Source organism: Chrysochloris asiatica, unplaced genomic scaffold (assembly GCF_000296735.1).
Source record: "Chrysochloris asiatica unplaced genomic scaffold, ChrAsi1.0 scaffold00270, whole genome shotgun sequence".
In the NCBI taxonomy this organism is placed as follows: Eukaryota; Metazoa; Chordata; class Mammalia; order Afrosoricida; family Chrysochloridae; genus Chrysochloris; species Chrysochloris asiatica.
The window spans coordinates 2,696,024-2,719,208 of record NW_006408788.1 but is presented as its reverse complement, the minus strand read 5'-3'; the positions used below and the strand labels follow the sequence as shown (position 1 = coordinate 2,719,208).

At 40.3% G+C, this 23,185-nt stretch overlaps 1 protein-coding gene across 4 annotated transcripts in view; it reads left to right on the top strand.

Moving 5' to 3' along the window:
• The window catches only part of SLIT2 (slit homolog 2 (Drosophila)), a 540,750-nt gene that overhangs the window by 10,808 nt on the left and 506,757 nt on the right, over positions 1-23,185 (top strand). For all 4 annotated transcript variants that reach the window (XM_006874347.1, XM_006874345.1, XM_006874346.1 and 1 more), the window contains exon 4: positions 11,674-11,745. In XM_006874347.1, coding sequence (XP_006874409.1) covers positions 11,674-11,745 — 72 coding nt within the window. The remainder of the gene's footprint in view (positions 1-11,673; positions 11,746-23,185) is intronic.

Below are 23,185 nucleotides of genomic sequence, written 5' to 3'. Positions count from 1 at the left end.
GTTATGTGCCATGGAGTCAGTTCCGACTCATAGCGACCCTGTACAGGGTTTCCAAGGCTGTAAATCTTCACGGGAGCAGAAAGCCTCATCTTTCTCCCATGGAACAGCTGGTAGTTTTGAACTGCTGACCTTGTGGTTTGCAGCCCAATTCGTAACCACTACACTACCAGAGCTCCTTTAGCGAGCCTGTATAGGGTTTCCAAGGAGCAGCTGGTGAACTTGAACCGCCAACCTTGCAGTTCAAATGGCTTTGCAGTCTGGCGCATTAATCCATAGCGCCACACCAGGACTCCTCGTTTATTTATAGATAACATTAAATAACTTCTGATGGTGTCTGTTATTGTTAGGTGCTGTCGAATTGGTTCCAACCGCGACTAAATCTTTATGAGAGCAGAAAGCCTCATCTTTCTCCCGAAGAGCCGCTGGTGGATTCAAACTGCTGACCTTGTGGTTTAGCAGCCTAATGTGTAACCTACGACGCTACCAGGGCTCCTTGAAACTTTAATGCATTTGCACAATTCTCTTTAGCTGAATATTGAGACCCTCTGGGAGAGTTTCTTAAGCAGTGCTTTTTTATGGGCCTTGAAGTTGAACAGTGAGGAGAAAGCCTGTTTGCTCTCCGTGGACCGTTTTATAAATGCTGAAACTGCAAGGCTGTTTATTTTTCCCACATCTGTTTGGGACTCATCCTTTGTGGCAGTGTTTGCTGGATGCTGTCTTTTATACCTCCCCTGAAATGAGTCGTTCAGTGTACACTGTTAAAGTGTATTTGTGGAAGCGTTGATTGTCAAATATTCTACATTTCATTCTGTCTTTCATTCATTTTTGGACACCTTTCTCTTTGAATTATGCCCTCGGGATTGAGTTTCACAACTAAAGTAGAATGAGAACCTATCTTTCTGTGGACTTCATATTTATTACCCTCAATTTTTTTTTTTTTTTTCAAAGCCAGTTGTATCTGTCAGTCTAGAAAAGAATATTAGTGAGAATGATTTCAGAAGGAAAGGTTAGTCGCAATCGGGCTGATTGGGCATTATTAAGATGGGAGCAGCGCTTTAGAAGAACATTTCAACAGATGACTGATTGGGGGGTGTGGGGGTAACTGAGTGGTTCTGAAACAGACCGTGACCGCTCATAGGGGCTTTGGCCTGGAGCATGCTGGGAGAACCCAGAGAACTGGTCACCCTCTAGTTGGCTCAGCTGTTGCTTGTTGTCTCATGGAACGTTGGCAGGTACTGTACTGGTGTGGTTGGTGCAGTAATAGAAATAGCACAACCAGGTGGCTTTAAAGAATGCTCGTTTATTTTCTCACAGTTCAGGAGCCTACAAGTCTGAATTCAGACACTGGTTTCAAAGGGAGGGTCTTCTTTCTTTTTAGCAGCTTCTAGTAGCTCTGGTAGCGTAGTGGTTACAAATAGGGCTGCGAGCCTAAGGTCAGCGGTTCAAAACTACCAGCTGGTCCGCGGGAGAAAGATGAGGCTTTCTACTCTCGTAAAGATTTACACCCTCAGAAACCCTTGTACAGGGTCGCTATGGGTCGGAACCGACTCGACGGCACTTAACAACAACAACAAGTAGCTTGCAACCCTTGGAATTCTTGGGCTTGTAGCTTCATCTGCCTTCACCTTCGTCAAATAGCTTCTAGGTCTTCTCTCTATGTGCTCCCTCCTGTTTGACTCAGGAGCAATTAGATTTAAGGAGCTCTGGTAGCATAGTGGTTAATGAATCGGGCCGCTAACATCAAGGTCAGCAGTTCGAAACTACCAGCTGGGAGAAAGATGAGGCTTTCTGCTCCTGTAAAGATATACAGCCTCGGAAACCCTGTGCAGGCTCACTATGAGTCGGAACTGACTTGACAGTACTCAACAACAACAATACACAACAACAACACACAGATAATGGTGTCTTGGTGTGGCACTGGTGGTTAATGTGCCAGACTGCAAAGCCATTTGAATTGCAAGATTGGTGCTTCAAGCTCACCAGCTGCTCCTCAGAAACCCTATACAGGGTCACTGTGGGTCGGAATCGACTCGACAGCACATAACAACAACAACAAATACCCAGAAGTGTTGTTTTTAAGTGCCATTGAATTGGTTCCAACTCATATCGACCCTCCATGCATAGTAGGGTTTCTGAGGCTATAACTCTTTGGGGGAGCAGAAAGTCTCATCTTTCTGCCTCGGAGTGGTTGGTGGGCTTGAGCTGATGACTTTGAGGTTCCCAATCCAGTGTTTATCCTACAAAGTCACCTCACTCCTGTACATTAATAAGGCACCTTGTTTCCAGATAGGATTATGCCCATAGGTATTGGAGTTTGGATTATAACAAGTATTTGTATGTTTGTGTGTGAGATTTAATTCAGTAGTAGCTGGTGCCTCTGTAAGATAATCACTATGCTAACCATAACTTTGGCAGTTCAAGCCCATCAGTTGCTCTGTGAGAGAATGAGGCTTTTTGCTCTTGGTATGGACTTAAATGGCACCTACAAACAATAGCAACAATTCAGTAATAGATACTCATTGGTTGTACTGTTGCTTCTGCTCTCCAGAGACAAGTTACCCCCTACTTTTTTAGAAATCATAAACATTACCCAGGAAAGATAATCAGACAGTCTTTGATGCTAGTTTTCACTCTGCCACTGAGAGCCCTCAGACAAATGGCTTCATTCTTCCCAAACTTCAATATCGTCCTCTTTCAAACCATGAAAGTGATCGTATCTCACAGTGGTGCTCTGTGAGTTAGCATGTCCGCAAAAGGCTTCACAAAATGCTGATCACATAACTTGTTGTTGTTATGTGCCGTGGAGTCGGTTCCGACTCACAGCGACCCTGTATAGGGTTTCCGAGGCTGTCAATCTTTACGGGAGCAGAAAGCCTCATCTTTCTCCCGCGGAACAGCTGGTAGTTTCGAACTGCTGATCTTGCGGTTTGCAGGCCGATTTGTAATCACTACGCCACGTAACTTAGCATAGAGAGAAATATCATTATTACGTATTTTACCATGTCGGAAAACCTGTGCAGGGTCACTATGAGTCGGAACTGACTCCGCGGTACTTAACAACAACAACAACTTAATTTTTTTAAAGCTGAGACTGGGAATTATTTTAATCTTATCTGAACTACTAAAATGTGTAAATAATAAAATGGACATTTGTGCATTGTTGTTGTTGCTAAGTGCCGTCGAGTCGGTTCCGACCCATAGCGACCCTGTACAGGGTTTCTGAGGGTGTAAATCTTTACGGGAGCAGAACGCCTCATCTTTCTCCCGCGGAGCGGCTGGTAGTTTCGAACCGCTGACCTTAAGGTTCGCAGCCCGATTCGTAAATTTCACTATCATTTATATTCTGATTTTCTATGATCAATAAAAGACATGTGGGGAGGGGGAGGTGCAAAACTTCTGGCATGTTTTATTTCAGAATATTTCTTATAATCTCTCAGACTATGGAGAAATACCAAGATGTTAGGGAAATGAAGAGGAAGTAACATTTTTATTAAGAATTTTGACTTACCAGCAAGAAATAAAAAGAATAAATTTTTCTTGGGGATCCTTTCTGGAAATAGAAACTTTATTGGATCCACTTTGTCCTGTCACAAGGCAGACATTAAAATATTTGCTTTACAGATAAAAACAAATCTTAAAAGACAAGTGGAAATTTAACCAGAGGAAGGTAAAAAGAGAGAGCGAATGAGTTGTACTCAGTAGCGTCACATAGTTTGTGGAAAAAATTCCATTCTTTTTTTCCATTTTTCTACAAACTCTTTGTAAGCCCCCTCATATACACTCTGGGTAGTTTTCTTATGAGTAATGTTGTTGTTGTTATGTGTCGTGGAGTTGGTTCCAACTCATAGTGACCTGTTCTGAGGCTGTAAATCTTTACAAGAGCAGAAAGCCTCATCTTTCTCCCATGGAACAGCTGGTAGTTTCGAACTGCTGACCCTGAGATTAGTAGCCTGATTAGTAACCACTACACTACCAGTGCTGTTGAGTCCTTTCCAACCTATAGCAACCCAGAATAGGGTTTCTGAGAGCGGCTAATGGGTTTGAACCGTGACCTTGTTCAAACGCAACATTTATTAAATGCTGATTACAGATACATTGTAAAAATGTACCTTATATTTGTAATGGCGTGAAAATACGAAGTTTACATTTTTCACTGGCTTTGGGAAAATTGTTTTAATTTTACATTGTGAGTGGAGGAGTAGTTGAAAATATTAACTGAATCAAGGTGAAGTTTGAAAAAAAAAAAGTGACTGCAGCCTCTAGCAGCAGACAAGAGGCCTGGGAGCAGCTGGCAGATAGTAATTTAAAACAATGCTTGTCAATAATGCTAAGCCAGTCCTTCAAATTGAGGCTTTAAGAATCAGCATTTCAGAGGCCAGTGTTTTGTGCAACACAGAAAGATCACTCACCCTTCTCAAGGGCACACTTACTGCCAAAATAACCAACAAAGGAAAACATTTAAAAGCATAGATTCTGGCATATGAGGAGAAATACAATCCCTAAATTTAATACCATGTAAGAAAATCAGAATGACTTAAAAGTGCAATCAATAATCACTGAAAGGAGCTGGAGAAAAAAGTCACGTAGTTACTCCTGCTTCAAAATACAAAGGAAGCAGTTATTGGAATCCCATCTCAATTCTATGCTAAGAAAAGGTGTCTAGAAACAAACACACCTTTCTGAAACCATGAGTTTTACCATCCAGATAACTCTCACTCGGTTCTGAGGTCTTGTGGGTAAACCCATCCAGAGGGTGATGATGTAAGAGCCAGATGTGCCTTTGGGGCATCTCTGTTATCTCTCCGGAGCATAGTTGAATATCCTCACTCAAAACAATGGGCAATTGACCCACCTGCTCTGCTTAATAGAGCTCATTTATGTTGGCTCTCATAAATCATTCTCTATGACATGGTTGTCTTCAAGCAGCTCAGAAATTGTGTTGTAGCTTTAGAAATGATGCTACTTTTCCTCCAGTTCTTTGCAGTGATTGTTGCACATCTTAGGGGTCTTTAAAAGAAATTCTGGTTGAAAAAAATATTGGTGTTAAATTTACAAAATTCATTTCTGGTCATTGTACAAGACTCTGCTTTTAAATGTTTTTTCTTTACTGGTTATTTTGGGGAAAAATACATTTGTTTCTCTTTTAAAATGTTTATGTTGTTGTTGTTAAAGTGACGTCGAGTGGGTTCCGACCCATAGCGACCCTGTGTAGGGTTTCCAAGGAACAGCTGGTGATATGTCTATTTAATCCTAGCAATGATAGAGAAGTGACTAGAAGAACCCAGAAGCAAAAGTACTTCGGGACTCTTAAAGACTAGTGCTTAGCTGTACTGTCTGTGCTGTTTTACATTCTCTTATCGAGTGGGCTGCCCTGTTCTTTGAGAACACCACCTTGTCTTGTGTTCAGAACAGAAATGTATCATGTTTAATTTAGACATATTAAGACTATTTGATAATTTTTTCCTGAAATAATAATAAACGACTTGAATTTAGAGAAAAGTATTTCATATGTATTTTCTTGTTTTGCTTAGCTTTACGTCTTTTATGTTAAGTCTTTGAAACAGTGATCTGAACCTAAAGCTTAGGTTTTGTTTATTTTGAGCATAATGTTTGTTGTTATATTTTTAGATGATTATTTTTATAAACATTTAACAGTAGCTAGAGTAGATAAGACTTATTTTTCCCCAAGGAGAAGATGGCTGAGGAGGAATGCTGAGGCATTCCGTTATTCTGAGTTCTTGTGTAGGGATGATGAGATATGGGGTCTCTGTGAGAGATTTGGTTTAGAGAGTGTGTTTTGAAACCACAATACCTGAGTTCAAGTCTAAGTCTACTGCCTGTGTACTTGTTTGTCTCTGTCCAAAATGGCGGTAGCAGTAGTTAGGGCCTATGAAAAGTTGCTATGACGCATGAAGGAGATAACCCATGTAACCTTCTCAAAATGGTGCCAGCACATAGTGAGATCAGTAATTGCTAGCTGGTACGTGTGGAATGAATTGAGGATCACTTGGACTCTGAAAATCATAGTACTAAAGAAGACACGGAACACAATCTAAAATCTCTCCTTTCTCCCAATACCTGAAATTGTACTACTCGTAGACCCACTGACTGGAAAGTTAATGATGGTGGTGGTTATGTGCCGTGGAGTCAGTTCTGATTCATTGTTGTTGTTATGTGCCATGCCTGTACAGGGTTTCTGAGGCTGTAAATATTTATGGGAGCAGAAAGCCTCATCTTTCTCCCTTGTAACAGCTGGTAGTTTCAAATTGCTAACCTTGAGATTAGCAGTCCGATTCATAACCACTACGCTACCAGAGCTACTTTAACCATGTCTAGGGTTTCTGAGGCTGTAAATCATTATGGGAGCAGAATGTCTCATTTTCCTCCCCAAAAATCACAGGTAGATTTGAATTTGTAACCCATTTTGCTATCAGAGTTCCTTGTTGTTATTAAGTGTCGTCAAGTCAGTTCTGACCCGTAGAGGAAACTATCAATTACTTAACTATATTAAGCTTTTTTGTGTGTGAAGTTTTTATTGTGAATTGAGTGAAAATTTACAGGGCAGATCATTAGTTTTACTTTCAACAAATTATATACTTTGTTTCATTGTTGTTGTTGAGTGCCGTGGAGTCGGTTCCGACTCATAGCGACCCTGAACAGGGTTTCCGAGGCTGTAAATCTTTACGGGAGCAGAACGTCTCATCTTTCTCCCGCGGAACCGCTGGTAGTTTCGAACTGCTGACCTTGCGGTTCACAGCCCGATTCGTAACCACTACGCTAATTCCCTCCACGTACCATCACTTAACAGTATTTCTCTATATTCATTTTAGCACTTTTTTTTTTAAACACTCAGGCATTTATAATAATTTACACTACCAATGGGCACATTCTGCAAGTCTGCCTCCTGGCCGCCTGCTCTCAGTCCCTCTCTCCCCATGAATCTAGAGTCCTCAGCTGCTCCCTCTTTCCATGTCCCCATCTCTGCCTCCATCTCTGGTGTCACTGCTTCTCTGGATAGGGTCTCACATTCCACTTGTGCTCTTCTCCCTTGATGGTCCTAGGGTCCCCTGTTTCTGGACTGTAAGATTAACTACACCCCAGGTTTTGTTATGTAACCTATTAAGCTTAAGCGCATTGAGCTCCTTCCAGCTTCAAGTGGTGTTTGGAATGTGGGGGTGGGGGGCTGGAGGGGGAGAGCTTGATAGAGAGAAAACAGTAACTTTAGTTTAAGAAGTTTGGTGATGGGTTTTGGTTGATGGGTTGTTGTCAGCTCCTGACCCATGACAACCCCATGCTGCCTGCCTCTCTGCTATTCCCAGAATTGTTTGGTACATTGAGACGTTATGAACCACAGGCTTTTTATTGTCTGATTTTTGAAATAGTATCAGTCCTTGATCTGAAAGCCCCACAAACCTGTTCAGCATCATAGCAATATGCAATTCACCAGTCAGGGGGTTGTGTCAGAAAACAGTTGTTGTTAAGTATCACTACATCAACTTTGACTCACAACGACCTCATTTGACAGTAGAAATGCCTGCCCAGATCTTTCTTACTCAGACTACAGGGTTAGTTTGAAGTGCCAGCCATTGGACTGTTGTTGTTGTTAAGTACTGTTGGAGTCGGTTTTGACTCATAGGGACTCTGCACAGGGTTTCCAAGGCTGTAAATCTTTATGGGAGCAGAAAGCCTCATCTTTCTCCCACAGAACAGCTGGTAGTTTCGAACTGCCGACCTTGAGGTTAGTAGCCCAATTCGTAACCACGACGCTACCAGAGCTCATTGGACTAGCAGCTGACTAGCTGTTGTACCACTAGACTTAATATAAAATCCATATGCCAAGGCCTTGTGGAATTATATCCAAATGCAAAAAGAACTAGTCAGCCATTCATTAAACATTCTAAGAACCTAGTAGGTGTCAGGGACGAAGGGAGGGAAGACAAAAATATCCTTATATTTGAAGAGCTTGCAGCTGAGTGGGAAAGAGACCAGTAAACAAGTAAATATAATACAGTATGAGGGACTCTTTCATCTAGTACCAATGGGGTCGCCATGGAGACACACAAGGAGACTCTAGGTAGGGATAGCAGGGAACTTTTCCCAGAGGAGGGGAGAAGTACCATTTGGATTCACTTTGAACTGCCTTTGCAAGGCCCAGGAACATGAAGGAGCTCCTGAGGCGGGAGAATCATTTGTTTGGATCAGATAATGAAAGGTCATCTCAGCTTGCCTAGGAATCTGAATAGGCTCTTGGACAATGGGATGCTATCCAAAAATGGTCACTCCCCTAAAAATACTCTCACTGCTATTGTGAATATTTGTAATTATTACTTTTTAACTTTGATCCCAAAATATAGCAAGGTCATAATTAAGCTAAATTTTATAGAATTTATATAGTTGTGGTGGTGGTGGTGGTCTGTCGTGGAGTCGATTCTGACTTATAGCAACACTGTATAGGGTTTCTGAGGCTGTAAATCTTTACAGGAGCAGAAAGCATCATCTTTCGCTCATGGAACAGCTGGTAGATTCGAACTGCTGTCCTTGAGGTTAGCCCTATGTGTAACTCCTACACTACCAGAGCGCCTTTTCTAATAAAAATAGACCCAGGAGTTTTATAGAAGTTGTTTAATAGTAGATCCCAGAAGCACTGTGTCCTCAGAATCATACTTAACAGAGAAAAATAAACGAAGACATAGAAACTTTTGAATTCACTTTTAAATTTAACATATGTGTTTTGTTCATAAAAATCAGTTTAATACTGAATATTAAATATGTATATTTTAGTTGTATTGGCAGGTATGTCAGACTCCATACTATAAACACTGGACTGTGAACCACAAGGTCCTTGGTTTAAGCCCACCATCCTCCACAAGGAAAAAAGAAGAGGCTTTCTGCTCCTACAAAGATTTAAAAAGCCTTGAAAACCCTATACAGGGCCCCCGTGAGTCGGAAACAACTCAACAGCAATTAATAACAACAACAACAATTGTTTTGACACACTTTTTTTTCACTATTAAAAGCTTATTAAGTGCGGCGGTTGTTTCTGTAGATGGCCAGTTTCTTAATAGGAATTTCTCTAACAAAAATGACAATTGGCATTATTATTATGGTGTTGTTAGTTGCCGTCCCACCAGTTCTAATCCACAGCGATGACCTTGTATAGGGTTTCTGAGGAGCAGCTGGTGGGTTTGAACCTCTAACCTTGCGGTTCAAACTGACCTTGCAGTTCAACGCATTATCCAGTGTCCAAATTCTCACTGAATGTAGAAAATAAAACAAAACAAACAAAAACAAAACTGAAAACTACCTAGCCTCCATATGTGGGGTAAGGAGTGAAGAGTTTCCCAGGAGACTCATGTATTTCTCAGTTATCACCAGTTCTTAAAAAAGTCTTCCTTGGAATCTGCTTTCTCAGGAGTTCCATTCCTGGGTAATGTGCCTGCCCTCTGGAGTTTAAATACGTCTTACTCTGCTTCTACCTGTTGTTGTTTGGACTCAGAAACTCATAGGGTTTCCCAGGAGCAGCTGGTGGGTTTGAACTGCCGTCCTTGTGGTTCTAGTCCAGTGCTGATCCTACAGTGACCCTTGAAAAGTATGTCAAGACTGATAATCCTCCCTTTCCTGCCACCCTTAATATTTCTCTTTAAACTTAAGAAGTGCCTTTAGTTTTCTTCAGTAGGGCATGAGTTTCTAGAACTTCCTTGCTTTTGTCTGGAGTTACACCAAACCCCGATCCATTGTTGTGGAGCCAATTCCAATTTACAGGACCCCATAGGGCAGGGTAGAAATGCTGTTGTTGTTGTTGTTATGTGCCGTGGAGTCGGTTCCGACTCATAGCGACCCTGAACAGGGTTTCCGAAGCTGTCAATCTTTATGGTAGTAGAACGCCTCATCTTTCTCCTGCAGAACAGCTGGTAGATTCAAACTGCTGATCTTGTGGTTCACATCCCTATTCGTAACCATTACGCTACCAGAGCTCCTTAGAAATGCTGTAGGCTGCTATTTTTAAGGAAGCAGCAACGGATTGCTTTAACCACAGCACCACCACACGTCCTTTCTGGAGGTATCATAAACCAAATCCACTGCCACTGAGTCAGTTCGGATTCAGCAGCCCTAAATAACGTTTATGAATCTGTAAATCAATGGCCTCGTCTTTCTCCCACGGAGCTGCTGTTAGGTTTGAACCTTCAACCTTGAGGATAGCAGCCCGAGAGTTTCTTCCACAGTGTCACCGGGAAATAGCAGTCTGTAATTCATTTAAGATTACAAATTCCTTCAGCTTGTTATCACTTAATTTAAATTTGGGAAAATAGTATTTTGAATGATATGTGAAATTGGATCTCTAAGACATATGAGGTTGGTACATTAGGGACAGAATTTGCCTACAATTTAATATGAGCACATATTCCATATCTAATTACATAGTCTACAAGAATTTTGTTATAAAACACCAGGGCTTAAATTGTGTTAGATTTGCCATCAGGTTATTCTCGAAAACAGTTTAACCTTCTCATATCTTTGTTGTTGTTGTTGTTGTTGAGTGCTGTCGCGTCAGTTCTGACTCATAGTGACCCTGTATAGGGTTTCTGAGGAGCAGCTGTGAGTTTGAACCAATGACCTTTTATGCTTCAAACCAACCTTGCAGTCTAGTGCATTATCCACACTAGTTAAAGATTAAAAATATTATTTAAATTTCTTTTACATACTCTGACGGCACTTAACAAGTACAATAATAGTATATAGGACTTCTGGAGGGTGCTATAGGATAAGCACTGGACTGTGAAACACAAGGTTGGCGGTTCAAACCCACCAGCTGCTCCTTGGAAACGCTATACAGGGTCATTATGAGTTGGAACCGACTTGGCAGCACTTAACAACAGCAGTATATAAACTGGAATCTTAAATTCAGTTAAGGTTGGGAACTCTGGGATAGGATTGGACCTTTTTTTGGGTTTTCTTCTGATTTTGCCTATGAGGAGAAATTGTGTCGGCCCTTTCTCATACTTTAGTTTGATTTTCTGTAACTAAATTATCACTAACACTGGTGGCACTGGGAGATAAGCACTGGACTGTGAGCCACAAGGTTGGCATTTCAAAGCTATGCAGGAGAAAGATGAGGCTTTCTGCTCCTGTAACGATTTACCACCTCTGAAACCCTGTACCGCGGCTCTGTGAGTCGGAACTGACTCCATGCCAGCTAACAGCAGCAACAAATGAGGAAGTAAGAACGTGGAAGTTCCCATCTCCCTACAATGCCATGGCAGCCTACTTAGGCCACTTAGATGATGGATTATGGATTATTGGATTATGTGCGTGGATTATGGCACCAGTTTTGCGGGTATTTTTGCTAGATAGTGAATTCCTCTAGCAGAGATTCTAGGATCTGAGTCACAGAGTACTTTATCCTTGTGAATACTCTGGTTGACTGATGTTACATAGGTTTTGAGTTTAGAGATTTAGTCCCTAGTAATCATCATTTGATTGTAAGTACAATGGAAAATTGCTTTTAAACATCATGCAACAAAAGGTGTAACCATCTTTTGATTTGCAATGCTTGAATTCTCTTGAATGTCATTTCATTCCTTCCTAAAATACAGGATGAGGCATGACACTACACGGAGTCCTTGTTGGGGATGAGCTTTGTAACATAAGCCTTGTTTTTGTTTTTCTCAAAAGGCGTTTAAACAGAAATCACCTTCAGCTGTTTCCTGAGTTGCTGTTTCTTGGGACTTCTAAGCTGTACAGGCTGTAAGTAAACCTTATGTTTTATTAAATGTATTTTGGATCGGTTTCCTATGCTTTCCTGGAATCTATTCACCATTAGATTAATGGATGAAAAATTTCTTCTTCTTTTTTTCTTTCTTTCCTAAAGAAGTATATAATTGGTTTTCTAGTGGCTGTGGTTGCTTGTTTTATTTGGTTAGCATTAAGTGGTTTGTGTATGTCATTATAATTATACCATTATTATTGGCTCATGTGATGATGATGAGATCTACCTTATTTCTTTGTGGAAAGTTTCAATTACATTATGAACGGAAGCATTGCTACCGTATTTCCTCTTAAAGATGAACTTGGCAGGGTTTTCTTGTAAAGTTGGTGTTCCTTAACTCCAGCTTTTTTGATACTGCGTCTGCACTTGACTTGTAGTGTTTATTGGTCTGGAAATATTATTATAAAGCATTTAAAGACGGTATATTTCCATTGAAATATGTCTCTTCGTGCCAGAATTCCAAACTCTACAATATGAATGATTGTGAGGCCAGGTTTTTTCCTGTTAAATATGCCATAGACTGTTAAAGGAAGTCATTCTTTGAAAGGAGCGGAGTGTGAACATTACGAAAAACCTGCAATGGTTGCTTGTTGACCTAATGTGTGACAGGGAATCCACATTTTGAAAGCTTTTAAAATTAGATTTTCAGGCATACAAATGGTTTTGTACAGATAGGGGAGATACGTTAAAACATGTTGAAAACAAGAAATAATCATGGTTATTGGTGTTGATGAATGTGTGTATGTGGGAAGAGATGTTGGGTTTAATTGGAAGAGCAGCTCCCACCTAGATAATGAAGAAGTCTCATGTAGCTGTGTTTGTAGGGAATGTCAGCATATGGTGTTTTCTGAACTTGACATTTAAGTTAGTCTTTGTAGCCTTCTAGTTCAATATTGGTCTTTTCAATGACTGAAGTAGGAAGACTGTACGCTTCCCTCTCTACCCCTGCTTCCCTTTGTGGTCAGCATCTCTGTTAGGTCCTCCTGATGCCTGAACTCACCACAGAGAGAGCTCTCTCAGTAGGCAAAGAGGACGCTGCCACCAGCTGATAGAGGAGTCAGAGCTGCTTGCTGGAACCTGATTTTCCTTATATGGCTTCTGTAAGGATTGCTAAAGTCACCCAGCAGTATGTCTCCTCTTTGTGTCCCTGCTGGTGAACTGGCCCAACTTTAAGTAAAGTAAAACAACAACTGGCCTAAATTTAAGTAAATTTAGGCATCCCTGTTGCACTGCAGGCTACTGCACTGGACTGTAAGGTCAGCTTGAACTACAAGATTGGCGGTTAAACCCACCAGCAGCTCCTCGGAAACCCTAGACAGGGTCGCTGAGTCGGACCAGACTTGATGGCACTTAACAGCAATAACAACAACAAGAAGTAAATTTTTTAAAAAAATCAAATAAAGGAAGCTTGAGACTGCCTTTTTAACAAGAATTTACTAGAAACTATTTTTATCAAGGAAATAGAATGTAAGCCTTTTAAAGACTCTATGTATGCATTATATGTAAATTGATACTTATTTAAATGTGAGCTTAATTTCTTGGAAGGGCCACATAGTTGATTTTAATAATATTTTACTTGCTTTTCTTTAAAAATTGTGGTTTGGGTGACAGTTTACAGAGCAGTTTAGTTTTCCATTCAGCAATGTATATTCGTTTTGTTTCCTGACATGACTTGTATCCCCTTATTGTAACAGCACGTTTCCTAGTTCCTCCCTGGGTTTTCCCATTTCTTCCCTCAATTCTATTCGTCCTTCTGAACTTTGTTTTTGGGCACATGCTGTTCTTTTGGTATCTGCAAGGTTGGCAGTTCAAGCTTACCAGCTGCTCCTCGGAAACCCTATACAGGGTCGCTATGGGTCGGAATCGACTCAACGGCACATAACAACAACAACATGGTTGCTTATTTTGAGGAGTGCTTTACCTCCCTGGTGTTATTGTACACTTAAAGGCCCATCTTTGTTCCTTTTTGTCTGAAAAGGGACTCCTTCGCAGGATGGATTCAGTTCTACGTCTGAAGTATGTCTAGGGCCAAAGTTACGAGATTTCCACCAGTCTTTGTAAGACCAGTAAGTCTGATCTTTTTAGAATTTAGAATTTAGTTCCACATTTTTTCTCTCCCCCTAGTGTAGTGCTGCAGGATAAGCAATGGAAGACAAGGTCGGTTTGAACCACAAGGTCGGTGGTTCAGCTGCTCCTTGGAAGTCCTGTCTGTATATAGGTTGATATGAGTCGGAAACTACTCGATGGCACTTAACAACAACATCTCTGTCTATTGTGTCCAGATCAGAATGCTCAGAGTCTCATGTGAGTGGGAGCTCTAGAAGTTGGGCTTACACGCCCACTTTAGTCCCCTGGACTCATTGTTTCTTTGAATTTGATTTTCTTTACTCTTCTTTGCTCCTGTAGGGGAGAGACTGATTTAACTTTATGATTTATGTTGTGGTGATCCAAAGGATTTTCAAAACTCAACTTCAAAAATCTACAATGAGCCCTGTTATACTGTAACTTTGTTATTGTTGTATTGTTGTTGTTTAAGGGCTGTTGAGTTGGTTCTGACTCATCACAATCCTGTATAGGGGTTCTGAGGAGTGACTGGTAGGTTTGAACCACTGACCTTGCTTATCCCACAGCACCACATCAGGGTGGTGGTGGTTATGTGCCGTGGAGTCGGTTCCGACTCATAGCGACCCTGTATAGGGTTTCCGAGGTTGTAAATCTTTACAGGAGCAGAAAGCCTCATTTTTCTCCTGCGGAACAGCTGGTAGTTTCGAACTGCTGACCTTGCGGTTTGCAGCCTAATTCTTAACCACTATGCATGCCACTTTGCTAGCTATCTAGAAATATATATAGGAAATCTTCTGCCTCCTATGTAGCTGTAAAACTAGAACAGGAACTGATGACTGTTCTCTGAATTTCAAATTATAAGACCAGTAAGTCTGATCTTTTTAGAATTTAGAATTTAGTTCCACATTTTTTTCTCTCCCCCTGGTGTAGCGCTGTAGGATAAGCATTGGAAGACAAGGTCGGTTTGAACCACAAGGTTGGCAGTTCAAACTCATCGGCTGCTCCTTGGGAATCCTGTCTGTATATAGGATTTCAAATTATTAAACCGTAGAGAGGGAAAGGCCTCCCCTGTGTTTTGTTGTTGTAAAGAGCTGTCAAGTCAATTCTGACTCATAGAAACCCTGTATAGGGTTTCTGAGGAGCAGCTGGTGGGTTGAACAGCCCACCTTGTGGTTCGCATTCCAGTGCTGATCCTATCATGCTGCCCCAGGAGTCCCCTGTGTAGAAAATCATTAACCTGTGGTTCTGAGAAAGACGAATGTGACTTTTAGCCCAGTAGCACATGGATCCATTCTCCTGGGGGTTTTCAAGTAATCTCATTCATTGTGGGACCTTCTATGAGCCAATTGTATTCTATGACATTTTATCTGCTTTGATAGTATCACTTGGTGAACACAGGGGTTTTCGCTGAGATTTTGCCATGATTTTATATAACTGTGAAGCTGCTATGTAAAAGAAGAAGAGTTGAAATCTTAAAGAAAAAATGAAAGGAGCAGAACCCATATGTAAGGCAAAGTTTTTTTTTTTAAATCAATTAAAAGTGTGTTGTTACAAAAAGGGGAACAGCTACAAAATGTTTCATCTTTATTATGCCTTCCTGGTTCCTCTGCAGAGGAATTCCTCGGCAAGATAAGGCTGTATTTGTGAGGTGGGGGCTGTTGACTAGAGAGACTTGAATACCCTCCTAGTCCTGCAGTTCTTGCTTCCTTGTTTAATATTTAATGTTAACCAAATGTTCCTTTTACTTGGAGTTTGTCAGAGGCACTAGCTGCAGTGAAAACGTAGCTGAGAAAACAAATTTGCTCCTACAGAGTCAGTTCTGACTCCTAGCGGCTCTATATATAGTGTTTTTAAGGCTGTACATCTTTTAAGGGTATAGACAGTTTCGTCTTTCTCCTGCAGAGCAGCTGGTGGGTTTGAAACCCAACCCTTGCAGTTAGCAGTTCAGTACTATTCCACCAGGGCTCCTTGACTGAAGCTTGTTGTTGTTAAGTACCATTGAGTTTGGTTCCGACCCATAGTGACCCTGTATAGGATTTCCAAGGAGCCGCTGGGGGTAGGATTTTTTTTATCATTGCTTTTACTCGAAAACTCAAGTCAAGATTCTTCTTTTGAGTTGAGGATCTGTTGTTTCCTCCAAATTACACTTAGTATCACTAACAGGAAGGAGCTCTGGTAGCATAGTGGTTATGAGTCGGGCTGCTAATCTCACTGTCAGCAGTTCGAAACTGAGAAAGATAAGGCTTTCTGCTCCCATAAAGATTTACAGCCTCAGAAACCCTTCACAGGGTTGCTGTGAGTTGGAATCTACTTCATGGCACATAACCACCACCACCACCATCACTAACAGGATATCTACCACCATATGAGCTTAAGTTTATAAGCAACAGGGACAGCTATTCATGATGGTGATTACTAATTAAAGGTCTTTAGTAAGCAGGTGAGAAATAATATTGTTTAGATCGTGGTCTGGCTTGTGTCATTTCTCAGAGGAAGGCAGCTGTTTCAGATTCTCTTCATGTGATGAAGGTGTCTAGTCGTTCATTGAAAAAGAACGCTTTGAGCAGATGGAAAAATGTGTCTAAGCCCTACATACATTCAAAGGACTTTTTTACATGTCCTTTAAAATGTTTTCAAATGTATCCTTTCATAAGACATACATGACAAAATAATGGCTCTGGGGCTTTTGGCAAATCAAAGGGAATCATGTTGAGATGGAGAAGTACTTGACCGGTTGTTACATGTGCATATTAAGACAGCTAGCGTTTTGTCTACTGGAGTCCTGGTGTGGTGCTTGTAGAATAAGTACCGGATTGCCAATTGCAATTGCGGTTGGCTGTTCAAACCTATCAGTTGCTCCTCGGAAACCCTATCCAGGGTTACTATGAGTTGGAACAGACTCGTAGGCACTTTATACCAACAACAGTTTTATCCATTTAATGTCCTTGTGTTGTTGTTTAGTGCAGCTGAGTCAGTTCCAACTCATAGAGACCCTGAATGGGGCTTCCAAGGTTGGTGGGCTTGAACTACTGACCTTTAGGTTAGTAGTCCAGTGCTTATCCTACAGCACGACACCAGGTCATAGAGCCATAATAATCTAGACTTCAGGAAAGAACCCCAAAATTCAAAATTGTTTTACAAATTATGCATGATGCTAATTAGTAACTTGACTTAGTTCTTTTTCAATTTATAGTATCTTTTACCCCTGTTTGAGACTACAGTTTCCTAATTTATGACCAATGAAAAAGTTTTCCAGTTTAATATATGGTTTTTTATAGACTTGATGTTTAAATTTCTCATTGTTTGCTTAGATTAAAGCTTGTCTGATGTGCTGGACACTGTGGAGTTTTTATAATAAATAATCACTCTTTGACTCTGGGCTGAAAATGAGATGCCAGCTGAAGAAGCCGACATGCTTTTTTGTGGACTCTAAATGCAGTATAAAGAAAAGGAGGGTACACTGTATGTGGATTATGATTCGACATGGTTGCTTGCCGCTAGCGGCCAAATATGCTTTTCCTTTGCTGTCTGATCCAATTTCTCTTTGGACAGGTTGAGAGTGCACTCCATGTTCAGGTCAAGATGTTTGCTCAGAAATAGTAGTACAGTTGCAGCTGTGTTTGTGGGAGCTGGAGACTAGTTTAAATAGCATTACCATTTATCCAGCCCATTAACAGAACTCTGTAAAATAATACCAACTCTGCATAAAAGACAGGACAGTGTAATAAAATTACAAGTACTTGTTGACAGATAGAAAGTGTAAGTAAAGGGATGTGTTAGGCTGGAGTTTAAAAGAGGCACTGTGAGGTTTTCTAAACTTACATAGATAGATACGCTGTCCTCCCCTTTGCTCTTGCTGCAAAATTCAGGTTGAATTTTCATTGCGTACCTCAGAGTGGAGAAAAAGATGGTCAGAGCAAGCTGGAGCTGATTAATTACATAGAAGGAGATTATTTTCAAAACTGCAGGGAGTTTTAAAATGCTATGGTATTTATGAGTATCGACAGATATTAATGAGTAGTGTACCCACATCTTCCTGAGAAATTTATCCTGAAAGCCAACTTACCACTGAGTGATTTGCACTTTCTATGTGAGTATGTAACTGTTAATCCAGGCTTGCTAGAGAGGAATTTCAATGGCAGTACTGTGGTTAAGCATTTGGTTATAAATATTTGTTTTGTGGTTTTCAGTTTATTTTTTGAGTATTATTATATTTATCCAGACTTCTAACATGAGTTGAAGTATCCAAGAGACTTTGGCAGAATGTTTTCTCTTAGATCTACAAAACACAAAACAAAAAGATGCAAATAAAAACTATGGTATGTGCCAGTGATTGATTTTCCTTATCTTTTTGAATGAATACTTTTTATTTCTTTTTTCAAAAGTGGCATTTATGAAGAGGCTTCAAAAAGTTCTTAGAAAAACGGAAATTAAAAGATACAGGAATTTTTCCATGAAGTTTTTGAAGGCCCCTGGCACCAGTGATTTTTAGAGCAATACATTGTCTAACAGGACTCCTGGTATGGTGCTGTGAGTTAATGTGCTGGATTGCAAAGTTGGTGTGAACCGCAAGGTTGACAGTTCAAGCTCACCACCCCACTCCTGGGAAACCCTATACAGGGTAACTGTGGGTGGGAACTGAGTCAGCAGCACTTAACAACAACAGTCAGTGTTTATTTAAGGCAGAGATTTTGACTTTTTAATTTGATTTGTCAGGTCACAATTTTTTGGCTGTCAGATAGGATCTCAGATTCCCAACATCAATTTTTGATAGCTGTAGTGATTTGGATTTTTTAGATGGCAACTTGATTTTTATTTTAAGGTAAAGGCTTAATTTACTAAGCCATGGTGGGTGGTGGTGGCTGTGTGCCGTGGAGTCGGTTCTGACTCTTAGCGACTCTGTACAGAGTTTCCAAGGTTGTAAATCTTTAGGGAACAGAAAGCCTCATCTTTCTGCTGGTAGTTTCAAACTGCTGACCTTGCGGTTCGTAGCCTGATTCGTAACCACCACGCTACCAGAGCTCCTTTTACTAAGCCATACAATTAATCTGTTCATGCTTCTCCTTCCCCCATTCTCATTGAAAGATCCTTAGTTTTTCTTTTTATGACGATTGTAAGAACAGTGGTTGATCTTGATGAAAAAGGCTTACATAATTCAGAAAAATAGAAGGAAGTGGAAAATAATTATTTATGTTACCTCTTCTATGTCACCATGATTATCTTTGTCAATGATTATGATCTTAGTTTTCTTTTCCAGCGATCATGAATCTAAATGCTGGTGTACATGTATTACAAAACACTTTTTTTTTCATGCTCCCCTAGGGTCTAGACTAAGACTTGACCTTTAGAAAGCGCTCAGTAAGTGTTTGATGTATTGAATTAAATCTCTGTCGGGTTCAGAGTTTGTAACTTGAATGAGCAAATAGTGACTCTGGGAAGGCATTATGAATAATGGAGAACCAAATTAAATTTAAAGGATCACCCGGCTAATTAAATGTTTGTTCCTGGTAGAGCGTTTCTAAACATGGAAATGTTTGGTAGCAACAACATCACCCACATGATTTATTTTCCAAGTAAGCAAAATGCACCTTAATTTAATATAATACTGTACATCTATGAAACTAACCCTTCCAAACAGTTCTCTGGTGTCAACTTAGCCTCAAAGGATTTGTGTAGGCAAGAATCAAAGCAGGCTCTGCTAGTAGGACTGTGTACAAATTCCCCTTGAATTAATTTCTGCCAGCTCTGATGAAAGTACGGCCTCTGAGAGGTGTCAGGTGCCATAGTTCCTGCCTCATTTTCCTCTCTGCTCGTTTGGCCCCTGCCACTATAAATCCACCAGCAGTTGTGCAGGAATGGCAGGTTACAGTTGCCAGGGTGACTGTTGTCCTGCCAGATTGACATCATTACTCATGTAGTGAGCTACCATGCCAGCTACTGCTGATTCTCAACTCCAGACTGCAGAAGAGCTTCATGTGCGAAGGATGAAGTTTTCCAATCCTATTTGGGTTATCCGTTTGGTACAAGGATAAACTGTCTGCGTAGTTAATACTGACACTTTGCTAAGGAGGATTAAGTCATCTTCAGAGATGGACTCTTTATTTCTGAAAACAAAGAACCAATCAGAGAGCTAAAAACTTAGAAAAGTGTTAACCTTTCCTCTGTAACATGCCAAGTACTTGATTACTTGTTAGTTTCTGGTTTTCATTTTTTTAAAAAAATGTTATTATTATTGGACTCTAGGGACTCTATTGTTGCCACTTAAAAAAAATATAAAACAGAGATATAGGTGGTGGTGGTTATATGTGGTGGAGTCGCTTCCAACTCATAGTGACCCCATATAGGGTTTCCGAGGCTGTAATTCTTTACGGGAGCAGAAAGCCTCATCTTTCTCCTGCAGAGCTGTTGGTAGTTTCAAACTGCTGACCTTGAGATTAGCAGCCCCACCCCTAAACCACTACACTTCCAGAGCTCCTTAGAGATACAGGAAGAGTATTGAACTTAAAAGATTACCTTTACATAAGCAAAGGTTTGTTTTCAAGTGGGCAGACAAAAGATTTGATAGTTGGTATCCTGAATACACTTTAGAGTAATCATTACCACTTACTGTGAAACAAAAGTACCAGACATGGAATGGGGATCTAGTTTTGATTTTGATGTTTAAATCAACATTCACTCCTAGGTTTTAAAGGTTTTAAATCCAATGAAGATTAGGATGGTGTTTGAGATTTTGCCAGGCCTGATGTTGATAGTTTTCACTTCAAAGCGATAGCAGAAGATTTGGTGGAGAAAGCCAGAAGTAGGCAAGTTTCAGCTGTTGCCAACAAACAGGGCAAGCTCACTGAGTGTGAAATCTACAGAGAGTTCATTGCACAGGAGAAGAATGTGCAAGGAGATCTTTCGTTTTTCAAGTGTACTTCATAAATAGTTGCTTTCCAAAAAGTAAATGCTTCTATCCCCATCAAGTTTCCATAGTATGCCAACTTGCAGAATATTGTTATAGATGCTGGGGTAGAAGCTGGTATAATACGTGGACCCTGGTATTTATGGATCTCAGCCATTGCTAACACCTGACCTGTAATATATTATTCAAAACCTAGAGAGTTTATTGAGAATGGTTATGTTTTCTGACACATAATTGAAAGTATATGGTTTTCGTGCCAAGAAGATAGTGTTGTATATACGTGGGGCTTCATAGAGTTTGTGGGTAAATTCCATTATCTTTTCATCCTAATTGTCCACAGACTTTTTGAAGTCCTTTTGTACCTCAGAGAAACCATTGTAAATTCTTTCAAAGCTTTTATTGTGAATTGAGTGATAGTTATTTGGTAGAACATCCGTTTTGTACTCAGCCAATCGTATTTTGTTTCATTGCAACACATCGTTGTAATTTGCCTTTAAGTCATGAAACTGTCAGTGCTATCTCAAGAGAAGAATTCTGGGAATAGAGTTTACATGTGTATTAGTTCAGGGAGTTAGGAATTTAGTATTCATAGTAGTTTGGTCCTACTTAAGTCATTTTAAGGCACCAGTCATATTATGTTAAAAGACACTGAAAAATCAAGTCATAGGTACCATATGGGAATTGGCATGAGAGTCTAGTGTTAAATGGCTAGCGATATGTTGTTGTTGTTATGTGCCGTGGAGTTGGTTCCGACTCATAGCGACCCTGTACTGTACAGGGTTTCCGAGGCTGTAAACCTTTATGGAGCAGAAAGCCTCATCCTTCTCCTGCGGAACAGCTGGTAGTTTTGAACTGCTGACCTTGCGGTTCGCAGCCCGATTCGTTACCACTATGCTACCAGAGCTCCTTATCAGTGGCTGTATTATCTTTTGAAGTTGGTTGACACCTCTGGAGTCAAATTTCTTTATGTGTTCAGTGGGGTGGCCATAACACTGACTGCCTGGCTGACCCTGTGAGCCAAACTCAGATTCTGCATTCAAAAGAACATTGCCAGCCGCGAGAATTGGAGACACATCTTGAAGAATGTAAGCAATGTCACTGAATTGTACGTGAGGAATTTGTTCAAATGCTATCTCCTTTGCCGTGCGCGTTTGCACAAAGGTAAAAAAAAAAAATTAATTAAAAGAAGAGACTATTGCCATATTTCAAGTACAATACAGATGAAAAGAGCAGTGACAACTTACCAAGAATGAGAAATTCTTTTATTTGATTGATCCTCAGTGTAATAATATATAAATAAGTTTAGTCACAGCTATTATATGGGAGGTGTCATAAAATATGCATTTGTACAGCCCTTCTCCTACTCCACCGCCTGGTACATGGTTACAGCTGGGCCATTATGGCCAGGATACTCTTGTCTTGCTGAGATTTTCTGCCCCCTTTGGCAGTTAATGATTCAGATAGTTTGAAAATTGGAGTCCTGGTGTGATGCTGTATGTTAATGTGCTGGACTGCAGTGTTAGTTTGAACTGCAAGGTCAGTGGTTCAAGCTCACCAGCCACTCCTCTGAAACCTTCAACAGGGTTGCAATGGGTCAGAACTGACTCAACGGCACTTAACAACAACAACATATAAAATAGGGTTTAAAGCACAGGTACTACGACTTGGGCAGTATTTGTGTTATTCCATATGTTTAGATTGTGGTTTAAATGATGCTTATTTTTTTCTGGCGGGCATGTGAAGAAAAACTACAGCAATTAAAAAGTAAAAAAAATAGTGCTGAGGGAACGCCATAAACTATATATAAACTGTCAGTAAGACTATTCTGAAAGTTATTCAAAATATTTACATAAGTGGCCTAAAGGACGTTTTTATCACCTAATTACAATTTTCATTTTTTCAAACATAATAAGCTAACTAACTGATTGCTCTTATCATATAGAAATTTGCACTGCATGCTAATGCGCTGGACTGCAAGGTCAGTTTGAACTGCAAGATCAGCAGTTCAAGCTTGTTAGCAGTTCCTCAAAAACCCTATACAGGGTTGCTATGAGTCTGAACTGACTCGACTGCACTTATTAACCATAACAATTTCATCATGTATAGATAGATGCAAGGCATACATAATTTCTAGGTACATTTTTATACTACAAATTATGCCCAAATGCAGTCTCTTTGGAAATCTTTGAACATATTGGTTTAATTAATTACTATTTAATAATGAAATTGGTTTGAATCAAGCTGATTTTTGTTGATTTTTTTTTTGCAGTTAGATGAATGTGATGTGTGTCCCCTTCATTATCTGTTTTCTGTTGTTGTTAAGTGCCCTTCAGTCATTTCCGTCTCATAGCGGCACTGCATAGGGTATCTGAGGAGTGGCTGGTAGATTTGAACTTCCGACCTTGCAGTTCAAACTGACATTGCAGTTGAGCACTTATCTTACAGTGCCA